General features: G+C 40.5%; 1 protein-coding gene across 2 annotated transcripts in view; it reads right to left on the reverse strand.

The window, feature by feature from the left end:
- Positions 1 to 1,339: 1,339 nt before the first annotated feature.
- The window catches only part of dhx9.L (DEAH-box helicase 9 L homeolog), a 38,542-nt gene continuing 27,180 nt past the window's right edge, over positions 1,340 to 12,701 (reverse strand). For both annotated transcript variants that reach the window (NM_001093914.1, XM_041589345.1), the window contains 9 exon segments: positions 1,340 to 2,590; positions 3,126 to 3,326; positions 4,555 to 4,670; positions 5,833 to 6,062; positions 6,937 to 7,064; positions 7,142 to 7,303; positions 7,646 to 7,757; positions 11,051 to 11,211; positions 11,339 to 11,491. In NM_001093914.1, coding sequence (NP_001087383.1) covers positions 2,251 to 2,590; positions 3,126 to 3,326; positions 4,555 to 4,670; positions 5,833 to 6,062; positions 6,937 to 7,064; positions 7,142 to 7,303; positions 7,646 to 7,757; positions 11,051 to 11,211; positions 11,339 to 11,491 — 1,603 coding nt within the window. In that variant the 3' untranslated portion in view covers positions 1,340 to 2,250.

The following is a 12,701-nucleotide window of genomic DNA, read 5'->3' on the forward strand; positions in this document are numbered from 1 at the left end:
ATGGCAATCTAAATAAGAGCTGAAACTGTAGCACTCAAGTGCAAATGTGAGATTCAACTACATATGAACATTTTGTTCAGATGAGTGGAAGTAAAAACTTCCTTTGTTCCCAGAAGCTAGAGCAAAGCAGAGGTAAATGGAAAAGCTGGAACCAAAAAAAACAACCAATCAAGTCCTTTGTTTTTAGAAGCAGTATATAAGAATCATCCTTGTCTAAAACAGTCACTAATGTGGAGTGCTCACCTCAAAAAACAAAACACTTTTGTTGTGCCAGGTGCTGTACTGGAGGACCCACTCCTGTCATATCCATATATGAAGAAAACCACCAGCAGCACATTGTAGAAGTCCTAATAGTGCTCAAAGAAGAATTACAAAAAGGCAACGTTTCAGGCTTTATATCAATCAAGCCTGGTAGGTGCGAAACATTGCCTTTTTGTATGATGTGGGCTGAATAAATTCTTCTGCACTATTACGACTTAAAGACATTGTGCTGCTGGTGATTTTCTTTGATTTCCTTCTCTAGAACAATGCATACATTTAAAAAAAAAGTGTGTGTTTTATGGAAAAGGTATTAGTACTGGCCTCCTCCACCGCCAGTTAAAAGTATACTGAAAGAACATTAGAATGCCAATACCTGTATCAGAAGTGGGGTGTTGCCAGTTTTATTGAAGTGCTCAAGACACGCAGGTCATGATCAAATGTTTCGGTACAACAAGGTGCAGTTGTTGTCCAAAATGTTTGATCATGACCTGCGTGTCTTGAGCACTTCAATAAACCTGGGAACACAGAGTCTGATCAGCATGAATATAGTTGCATAGCAGGAACCCATTTCAGAACCCAAATAGATTATATTGAGAGCCCACTTATTTGTGGTGAACTTTGCTCAGCTCTCTCTGAACTGGAAGTGTCCCACGTAAAGTACACTAGCTCTTTAGATATATGGACCTTCTGGTAAATATTGACATAGCCCAACTCTTACTAATACAACTATCAAACTTCCAGGAAGGTATCACACACAAAGGGACATTTAACACTACTGTATTAATGTAGGTTCAGATGTCAAAATATTCACCACCCTTTGCAGAAAGAGCATCTTGTGAGGAGACTACTTACATCCTGAACATAAAGGCTGATATAACGTAGAAGCAGATCTATTTTGAGACCTTTGGAACCTTTTGTGTGCAAGGGTTTCTGTGTTGGGAAAGAACATAATTTGGGGGGTGGACACTTTGGTAGATTATTAAATCCTCTTCAAAGGAAAGGTTGTCGTTTTTGCATGGAACCCTTCATCCCCAGTTTCCAAATGTCACAAAGAACAAAAATAGAAGAGGGCCACACATCCATAAAAATGTGATGTTTATTCAGATGAGCTACTACAACTTAAATTTTCATAATAGTAATTATAATATGCATAACAGGAGAAGTGTTGGAATGACAAACAGATGTGAAGCAGGCAAACAAACATGGGAAATAAAAATTAATTTGTATCAAGGGTAACAAGAGAAGAGATTTTTTACCAAACAATTTATTGTATGTGGCACAAAGGGTATAATCTGTGTATTGGAAGGTCAGTGTGGCCTTCAAATACACAAATTAGTAGAAGGAAACTAAGATTGTTTTACTGAACAATATTTTCTCGGGCCCATTTGGTCCATTAGATATCAATGTTACCTTGTATTGTCCCCAGAGATGCTCAGCAATGACACTTTGCTCCACCTCAACTAGAAAGCAAACAACATGGCTTCCCTTCTTACACATCACACTATACCAGCCTTTCACCTCCACCAGGTGCTGCTGAAAAACATGCGAGATGTCCTGGGATACACAGCAATTTGGCATTAAGTTGCTACTGAATACTGCTGTGTCTTCTGGGACATTAATCATGAAACTATCAATGCAGTTATGCTGAGTATTCTGGGGAAAATAGCATGGATATGGTGCTGAACAGGCTTAGTGGTAAGACATTGCAGCATTGCCTACTATCATTTTGCTGAGAGATTTAAGCATTAATAATGCATGAGGACTCAGACCCAGAACTGCAGATGTTATAACAATGCGCCTGGATTTTTAAAAACCTTTATTAAGGTCACACATACAGAGCTACTACTTTGAACAGTTTTAACATTTCCTTTGATTCTTTTATTTGTACAAAGTACTGCCATACTCATTTTAATAAACAGTAACATGCACATAATGCTGCACAGAGACAAATATATATATATAAAAAAAAAGTCAAATAAAGTAAAGTCCTTAGAATCCTCCTCTGAATCCTCCTCTCCCTTGGAAGTTACCTCCGTACCCACCGCCACCTTGACTTTGGTAGCCTCCTTGACTTTGGTAGCCACCTTGACTTTGGTAGCCACCTCTGAATCCGCCACCTTGATTTCCTCCCCTATAGTTTCCTCTAAAGCCACCACCTTGGTAACCACCCCTAGGGCCGCTACCACCTCTGCTTCCCCTAAATCCTCGATTGCCAGCACCTCTGAAGCCACCACCTGAGTTATAGCCTCCATGGTAGCCTCTTCCTCTGTTGCCTTGGAAACCGCTATCAAAACGCGCCATTTTAGGAGGTCGAGGCCCATCTCCAAATCTGCAGATAAAAGATTCAAAACTTAAGACTGAGGGACAAAACAGATCAATATCATTTCAGTTAAGCAACACTACTTCAATCAGAGCTGCTGCATCAATGCTCTGTCTTGGGGGCTGGCAAAGACCCATTAATCTTAACAGTGCCCCAGCCCATCAGGTCTTTGTCCTACCACCAAGGCCATCATCACAATTGCAACATGGCTGAAGTAACCAGTGTCTGACAAAGGCAGATGTTTAAACGCATTTGAATTGTGATCAGGATGGTTTTTACAAATTGCACTGCATTACCCATGACAAGTCAAGAAGAAGGACCAACCCCATTAAAGTATAAAGCACCTAATAGACTAATGCATCTGCGGTGTTCTTTAAATACCCCTACAAACTAGAGCAAACAGAAGGTAGAGAAGTGTATACTGTTTTGCAAAAATAGTTCTGAAAGTTCAGTTTTAAGGCTAATTACACAAGATACAATTGCTCTAGTCAGATGTAAATGGATTTCTGGCTACAGCGGAAATAGATTTCTAGCTACAACCCACCTGGAATTTCCCATCACAAGGCTTATTCCAGCAGTGGAAGGTTTCGAGATCACCCGGATCATGTTCAACATCTTTTCATTTACTGGGTCCAACTGTGACAAAATTTCCGGTTCTTTTGTGACTTCCACAACAAGAGCCTCCAGTGCAGCCCTTAATGCAGTGATACAGGCGGATTCTTCATGTGCCATTGAAAGTTTGATCCTGGGGGAAAGACAAAGCACTTTAGCAACACAGATTATTAGTAAACTGGCATACTGTAAAAATGTATTCGTTTGCACAAGATTTTAGAGTTTTAAGAAACTTTTCACAAAAGGTATGGACTACTTTTCTATTTTTCCTCAATTTTAATAAATTTTAATCTGGAATTTACAAAATATGGTTGCAGGAATCAATGACTTAACCAGATGGCATACTGATTTTGTTTTTATTATCCTCTCATGCTGACACATAAAAATTTGTGTTGCAACCTTGAGCAAAGTGCGGCTATACAAACAATCACAGGGGCTTACTGTGTAAGTTTCTTTCATTTATTATGACAAATAGTTTAACAACCGGAGGCTTCTTACAGAGGGCAATATTTAGTTACTTTGGTGCATGTACATTAGCAGTCAGGAACTGCAGGAAATTAACAGATTTCTAAAATGGTGATCGCAAGGCAGATATCACCACCCTTTCTCCATGAATATCTTATGTTCTGACAACAGAAATTTAGCAGTTAAGTCTGCATTAAGGAGATACAACTATAGATGTGTTCCATCTACACCTTTCCTTCTCCTTTAAAAACTCAAAAAGCAACAATTCATACAAATAAACCAAAAGGGGAAAACAAGGACTAATTGCATCTGGGTATAAAAGTAAAAGATAGTGAAGTGCCCAGATCATAAAGCTGGACAATGCAGACGATATTGGAAAAAGAACTGGAAACTTAATAAATAGTAAAAGTATGCATGAACCATATGAATAGGCTAATGCAGGCCTTGTCTGACAGGATTTTCTAATCAGGTATGTATGTATGTATGTATGTATGTATGTATGTATGTATGTATGTATGTATGTATGTATGTTTTTATTTGTATAGTGCTCCTTAAGGGCAAAGCACTGTACATAATAAATTAGTAGCAACAAACAAGGGATCATTGCATTAAGTAACAAGTGCATTATAAGAAATACAATTCACATAAATAAAAAATATAATTATAATACAGATTAAGTGCTCCGTGTCCAGGAGACAAAAGGATAGAGGACCCTACCCTTAGTTATACATACATATTTACTACCAACTGGGTTGAGAGATACAGAGTTGGTGGTAAGTATAGTAGATTTCAGAAAGACACATACATTTGTATCATTCTGCTAATATTATATTTCTAACAGCTTTCACAATTAAGAGTTTAACCAAAAACGACATTTCCCATTTTAAAATACATACCAATCATCCAGGTGTATAAACTCCCCATCTGACATGACTTTCTTGGAGGCGAATAGGAGCAGCTGCAAAGGACTCACCATGGTCATACCTTTAGCAGATATTGCTCTTGTGCGGATCTGTAATACAGGAAGGAGGTGGTTATGTGAAATCATTTTTCAGATGCAGCTAAATCAGAAGTTCACAATGTATGTGCTTCCATGCCCCCCGTTTGTATTGCTTTTTCAGCAACACTTTTATTTGTACACAACAGTAACAAAAAAGGGGAGCCTTGCAACCAAATCTGGTCCCTATACAAAAAATAGGATAATTAATGCTTGAAGTTATTCCAGTAATTTAGCAGCAAGTTTGGTTTTTAAGATCGAAGCATCTGAATTTGTCTTCCCCTATGTTGGTAAATCCTGCAAACTGATGTTTGAACAGCAACTCAGCCTGACCACAGAATATAGCAGCAGCCATTAAACTGGTTGTTCAACTTCTAAAGCTGCTCGGGGGGGGGGGGGTCACAGACTCTTTAAACTGTTCTAAATTGATACATTTAGTTAATACATTTCTTATCGTTGTCCCTGCTGAGCAGAATCCCAGGGTTTCAATAGAGACAGCTGTTAGAATTGATACAATAGTTGTGAATACTCCAGAGATGCTGTTGAGAAATGTATCAACTAAATGTTGCAAAATTCAGAATCTGCACCTGAATTACTGAGCTGTCAGACTGAAACAGGAACTTTAAAGATTTTGGAATAAAGGTAAAAAAATCTTTAGTTCTGAAAACAACTGAAAAAATTTGATAGGTGAGCTGCAAACTGCAACTTCTCAAGAAGTAAAAAGCCTTGACATACATCACACTGTTACCAGTGGCATTCACAAGGCAACTAAAGCTGACAAAAACACCAATTTTGACTGGAGAGACACTGGTGTTGTCAGGTGGGGATACTAGAACATGCTCATCCCAGACAACAAGCAATCCTCAGCTTCACAGTGGAATCTTCTGGCATAGAGTATAAATGGGAACTGGATGCAGCCATGCAAAGCTGCAAGTGCTTCAAAAGGATGAGTGTAATATAACAGGTAAAGGAAACCGTGTGCCCCAAGAATCCCAAATATGTACAAGCTGTAATGGGTACTTTGTAATAGCATAGACTGTCTTCATAGGCTGTTTATACTAAGGTGCATTAACAGCATTTTACTTGGGTTACTTTTTAACTACTCCCAGCACATTTTAAAGGAGCACAAACATTGTGCGTGGAAAATTGGAAATGAATGCAAAGTGCAATATTCTACCTTTTCACTGAAGACGAAGAATGGGGACGGATACTTCAGGTCTTGGTTGCTGAAGGGACAGTTGACAGATGACTTGTGAATCAGAGCATTTCGGCCCTCTGTAGTAAGAATTTTACGCTTCTCTTTGTGGTAGCATACATTTGGGTAAACACCAAAGGCAAGCAAAGAAATCACCACATCCAGGTTATTGTCTGGACCAGTGTTGTTGAAAACTTGATTCATCAGACATTCTAGAAAACAAAATAAACATTTTACACGACATGTTAAAAATACTCAAAAGCATTAAAGGGCATACACAAAGTAAATACACAATGTGAAAGTTCAAGAAATCTGATAGTTAAAACAGTTAGAATTGTTTGTATAATGTAAATGATCAGCTCACTATACCTTCTGCAAGATCTCCCCTATCTCCACTGCAGTTCTAGCTAAGGCAGCCATCTTGGATTTCACTGGCTCCTCCTACCTATATCTTCCCAGCCTACTGCAGCTCTGAAATCTCGCACCAATCTTGTGATACTTCTAGTGGAGGAGTTTACTAAAACAAGGCATTCGGGGTAGAATACTCAAGGCAGTGCTACAATCTGAGCATGCTCCTGAAATTTGTATGTTATAGTCTCTGTTATAGTCACCGTATGGACTCCCTCAGTAAAGGAACCCATTTTACAAAGTAAGGGATTTTTTAAAACCTGCAGTTTTTTTTCAAAAAACTATATATTAATTTGATTAAACGTGTTTAGGGGGTATTGGTCAGATTGTTAATGTGTGTTTAATTTTGTCTGTGATAGGTGTCCTTTAAAAAAAGCACACTTGTTAAATGCTAACCAACACTATCGCTTCATAACTCAAACTGCTAAAAAGCAAAGCAAAGCAAAACTTTGTAATGCCTTCTACTTCTCCAAATCTACCTTCCATTAATCCTTAGCCGCAAACGATTCCCTCACCCACTTCTTATTAGACTACTACTTTGCCAGAAACAGGACCCCCCCGGTGTCTCTAGCCCTACTTAAAGTAAAGGTATATCACTGAACATTGCAGATATCTATAAAAATATCTGATAAGTCTGCATCACTCATTTTTACATTTAAGCAAGTGTCACAATACTACCTTCTGGGAAACCAGCATTTACAAGAATATCTTTGAGCTGCACTTTTGCTTCCCAAGTCATGCGAAGTGTGGCCATGTTAAGACGTTTGTGCTCACAGAACCGAGTTTCCGCATCTTCTCCTCCCATCCTGTGAAAAACAGAAAGTAGCTGAACACCGCATTTACGATGTTAGTATTTTACTAGATCTATTACAAAATGGCATACCTTGCATCATCCCAGGCCTGGAAAACTGATAACAATGCCACATGGTCAGAAAACCGATTTCCGGCAAAGTTCCTATGAACATATCCCAACCGTCGGCCCTCACTAATAAAAGGCTCAGGGAAACATGTGGCAGCAGAAATGGTGCAGAGTGCATCTCCAACACTATAAAAATAAAAATACAAAAAGAAATAAAAGAAACAAATTCAGTACCATGGATATAACCCATACTGTGTGTAAACAGCTACTATAGAAAATTCAAGTCAAGCTATATATCCCATTTTTAAAAATTTGGATTATTTGATTATAATTAAGTCTATGGGAGATGGCCTTTCTGTAATTTGGAGCTTTCTGAATAACGGGTTTCCGGGTTAACTGATCCCATACCTGTATATAATTTTCTAGATCAGTGAATTATTTATAGACCGGCATCTGGAAACATATTGTAGTACTTATCTTGGAAATTCATGACATTAAGTTGTTCTGTTGTAAAATTTGTAGACTTACTAGAAAATGCAACCAATAATCATCATCTTTCCCAGCCGTGGTTCAATGGGCAGTTTAGCCAATATTCTTCCTAGTGGAGTTAACTCGTCATTGGAGTCAAGTGCATCCAGCTCTAAGAAGAAAATGTGAAAAACATCCGACTTGTTATTTCAAAAATCCAAGTTATATTTTAACATCTTTCGAGTTCTTTTTTCCTAAATGGCTTTTGAAAACAATACATTGACCCTTGGTGAAAATCAAATTTATTTTGGACCCTGGATAATATAATGCAAATAAATTTTATAAGTAATCCATGAAACCTTGAGAGAACTACTACTATCCCCCCTAATGGTAAAGAACAAGGATTCTAAAGGAGTATCTCAATTAGGGTATACTTTTTGGTGGATAAGGATTTAAAAAAAAAAAATAAGATTTATGTACTTCGTTTGTAATCCGTTTCTCTTAGTCGACAGGGGGACACAGGAGACCTATGGGGTAAAGCTCCATCCTCCAGGAGGTAGGACACTTGAATGACAGCTGAAAGAGGGTGTGCCTAGGCTACTCCAGTTTTACCCCTAGCACTTCCTCTTTCGCATCAGTTGGTACCAAAGTCAGGACACAAGGAAAAAACAGAACAGGAACGTCATTGAAATGTAAACTATGTACATGCATGAACCAGGTGGGCAGTCCTGGGTCCACAGGTTGATTAAGAGAAATGGATTTAACGGTAAGTACATAAATCCGATTTTCTCTGACGTCTCTGGGGGACACAGGAGACCTATTGGGATTTACCAAAGCAGCCCCACAAACAACAGGGAGGGATACCGCGTGTGCGAATGCAAACCATTTAGGCCTGCACCACCGCTTGTAGTACTTTACGACCAAAGGCCGTTTCCGCCAATGCAAACATATATAGGCGGTAAAACTTTGTAAATGAATAAATTGACGACAAAGTCGCCACTCTGCAGATCTGCTCCACAGAGGCAAAATTCCGCCAGGCCCAGGATGCTCCCATGGCTCTTGTAGAATGTGCTTTTAGCGAAAAAAGGTGGAGACTTCCCCTTTGCAATATATGCTCTCTCAATGGCCTCTATGATCCATCTCGATATGGTTGCCTTGGAAGCCGGTTGGCTGATCCTTTGGCCCGATGGAACAATAATGATTCCGTTCTCCTAATTTCCTAAGTGCGTTTGGTGCAGACTTTAAGTGCTCTAACAACGTCCAGTGCATGAAGGCGTTTCTCTTTTGGATTCTTTGGATTGGAACATAGAGATGGTACTACTATCTCTTGATTGATATGGTAGGCTGAGACAACTTTAGGGAGAAATGATGGCTTGGGACGCAAGACAGCTTTATCGTTGTGGAACACTTATCGATTTGGGTCACATGACAGTGCTCCTAACTCGGACACTCTCCTTACCGATGATATAGCCACCAAGTAAGCCATTGTAGATCCACTGACAATATTGGCTCAAATGGTGGATCCAAGAGAGATGTTAAAACAATAAGTTCAAATCCCAGGTGGCCGGTGGTTGACTCCGTGGTGGGGCAACGTGTGCCACCCCCTGAAGAAAGTCCTTAACTGCACTATTAAATGCTATTTTCTTTGGAATAGGAGTGAGAGAGCTGAAATTTGTACTTTTAGAGAATTGAGCCGCAGACCCATGTCAAGGCCCTTTTGTAAGAATGACAGAATAGCAGCCACCAAAAACGTCTTCATTGGAACATCATTCTGTTGACACCAGGAGTAGTAACGTTTCCAGATTCTATGATATATCTTTGCAGAAACTGGCTTTCTGGCCTGAACTAGGGTGATCACATCCTCTGAGAACCCCTTCTTTCTCCAAATGGACTTCTCAATAGCTATGCTGTCAAATTGAAGAGGGCTGGATTGTGATGAAGAATGGGCCCTTGCCTGATCAAGTCCGCCCTGCGAGGAAGAGGAATGGGCTCCTCTACGGACATCTCTTGATGGTTGTGAAACCATGTCCTTCGTGGCCAGAAGGGGGCTATCACGATTCCCACTAGATCTGACTGGTGGATCTTTTTGAGTACTCTGGGCAGCATTGGTATTGGTGGGAACACATATTCTAGATCGAAACTCCAGACTTCTGCAAGTGGATCTCTGCACCTTGCAAAAAAACGGTTGACTTTGCAATTGGTCCTTGAGGCCATTAAGTCTATTTGTGGTTGTCCCCATTGCAGAATTAAATTCTGAAACACCTCATGATGGAGTTCCCATTCGCCTGGATCTATCTGATGCCTGCTGAGGATAGTCACCACTTGCAGGATATAACCTCGCAAGACACCGGCACTGTCTGTAAGAATTGCTCTCTCTAACCGCATTCAAGCACTCTGCCTCAGTGTCCATATCTGCTACACACACTCCGTGTCTCAAAATGGGCGCCGCCTTATCTCGCGAGACCAGCAAATGCTGCGCTCACACCAGAAGCGCTCCTGTAATGGCTGCCACCTCTCCCTCGCCCCTCCGTACCTGCCATTGGTTTCACAGTGTAACAGGAACAGGTGAGAGAGCGAGAGAGCAGATAGCGAGCATGCGAGACACCGGGCGCATCCATTAACATCGCGTGCAACCGGAGAGTAGGAGAAATGCTGGGGGGAACGGACACTGCCCAAACTAGTGGAGAGAGCAAGACAGTAGGCACATAAATATGCACCTCAGGAAACAGGTTATGATCTGGAGGGCCGTCATATATGAGATGACTCAAGGCCCCGGGCTCACAGATATTTCCCGCGTAGGGGGTTAACTGGTGTGGGTGCAGGGAACCCCTGACCCAAGTATAGGCCCGTGTGTCAGCTCCAGAGTAATCTTTCTCGTTGGGTCTCACTAGAGACCAGCAGGTCCATCCTCTTGTGGACAGGAGACTTGTAAAACTGCTGCGAAAGAGGAAGTGCTAGAGGTAAAGTTGGCGTAGCCTAGGCACACACTCTTTAAGCTGTCATTCAAGTGTCCTGCCTCCTGGAGGATGGAGCTTTACCCCATAGGTCTCCTGTGTCCCCCAGAGACATAAGAGAAACAATAGTTGCTTTATCCTTTTACAAAAAAATATATATGCTGTATACCCCGATATACTAGATATACTTAACTGGGTAATTGAGGTAAAATTAAACATGAACTGGGGTTAGTACATACCCTAAAACTTTTCAATGGTTACATGCTAGCCGCTGATTATATACAAGTCTCCGGTAAAGTGTGCATTTCACACTGAAATTCAAGCAACAAGCATGAAGGCTTCATATATTCTCTAAAACCTGGGGGCAGGTTCAAGGTGTGCATTCTGGACAATACTGTTCACTAACTGAAAGGCTATTAAAATGGGGGCCTGCCCAACAAGCATCTGTTATTTATAAAGAAGTTAACGGAATTGCTAAAAATCCCTTTTAAATTTTCAATGTCCAATGTACCTCGTAGGGTATGCTCTGCTTCTATAACTGCATCCAAGGGTGGAGGCTCTATAGCTTTTGACAAGAAGTGCCCAATGCCGCCCAAACGAAGAAGTTTAATGCTCAGAGCCACCTCGTGTAGTGGAGTACGGAATATCTCTGGGGTAAGGTGAGTTTCCAATCTGGGAATAGAGAGAAGAGGGGGAAAAATAGTAGGTTTGGTCAGTATCACAAGTCTACATCATTTCAGCTATTTTCGGTCACTTAAATTATTGAAGTAAAGTAGTTTGCCAGCTGTCCTATACTTACTTATCAAAGCGTGCTTTGCTACACAAATGGAAGCAAAAGCCAGGTCTCACACGTCCTGCTCTCCCTTTACGCTGCTCCAGATTGGTTTTTGAAGCCCAGACAGTTGCATAGTTTGTCATGTTGTTGTGTGATGTAAATAGCTTCACCTTCTGCCTGTTATGGGGTGGGAAGAGAGACAGTTTATTGTCTGAAGAAGTCATATCCATACAAAAAGTCTGAACCAATAAACAATAAAACACTACAATGGACTGGCCAACTGTTAGGGCCTATTTATTAAATCTCAAATTTTTTCTGGTCGAGATGAAAAAGGGAAAAGTGAAAATTTTTAGAGGAAAACAAAACTAATTTTTAGAGATTTATTATACCCCAAAGCTGCTAAAAATCCAAAAATACTCAAGTTACACCCTGTTAAGATCATGTAGATGACAATGGCAAAACAATAATAGAATATGTACAATACTAACGTTTCTCAAGTCTAACATCCTAACTTCCCAGATCTTCAGTATAAATAACTAAGGCAATGACATATTTTAAACATAAGTTCTATTTTTGTGACATGGGCAAGTGTTTCCAAAATAACATCTTAGTAAGCCAAAGCAACTAATGAGAACTAAATTCTGATTGGCTGCTTAAAATTTACACCTGGTTTTGAATCACCATAAGCAAAGGTTTTATATGTATGACAGTCTTCTGTGCTCTGTGCTATTGTTTAATTGTGTAGCAGATATCCAAAGATAACAGGATTTTTTGATACTCACCGTTAAATCTGTTTCTCTGTAGTCATAAGGGGGACACAGGGAACCATGGGGTTAAGCTCCATCCTCCAGGAGGCAGGACACTTGAATAATTAAATAAGGGGCGTGCCCATCAGGCTTTACCCCATACACTGTACATTCCTCTTCAGTTTGTTCCAAAAGCTGCTATCGTAGTTAACTTCAAAAAACTCTCCTAATAGGCAGAAAGTAACCAGTGAAACTGAACAAAAACTCGACCAAACCGGTCAAAGCTCGTCAAGGGCGGGAAGCCCTGTGTCCCCCTTATGACTACAGAGAAACAGATTTAACGGTGAGTATCAAAAAATCCTGTTTTCTCTGTCGTCTTAGGGGGACACAGGGAACCATGGGGACTTAACAAAGCAGTCCCAAACAGCAGGGTGGGAATGAGCTAACAGTAAAGTACGTGGTTGCAGAGTTAGGAAATCACTGACTGCAACACCTTACGTCCGAGGGCAGCCTCAGCGGAAGAAAATGTATCGACTTTGTAAAATTTTGAGAATGTGTGAGCGGAGGACCAGGTAGCCGCCCTACAGATCTGTTCCAAGGAAGCAGAGTTTCGCCATGCCCAGGAGGCTCCCACCGCTCTG

Source organism: Xenopus laevis, chromosome 4L (genome assembly GCF_017654675.1).
Source record: "Xenopus laevis strain J_2021 chromosome 4L, Xenopus_laevis_v10.1, whole genome shotgun sequence".
Taxonomy (NCBI): Eukaryota; Metazoa; Chordata; class Amphibia; order Anura; family Pipidae; genus Xenopus; species Xenopus laevis.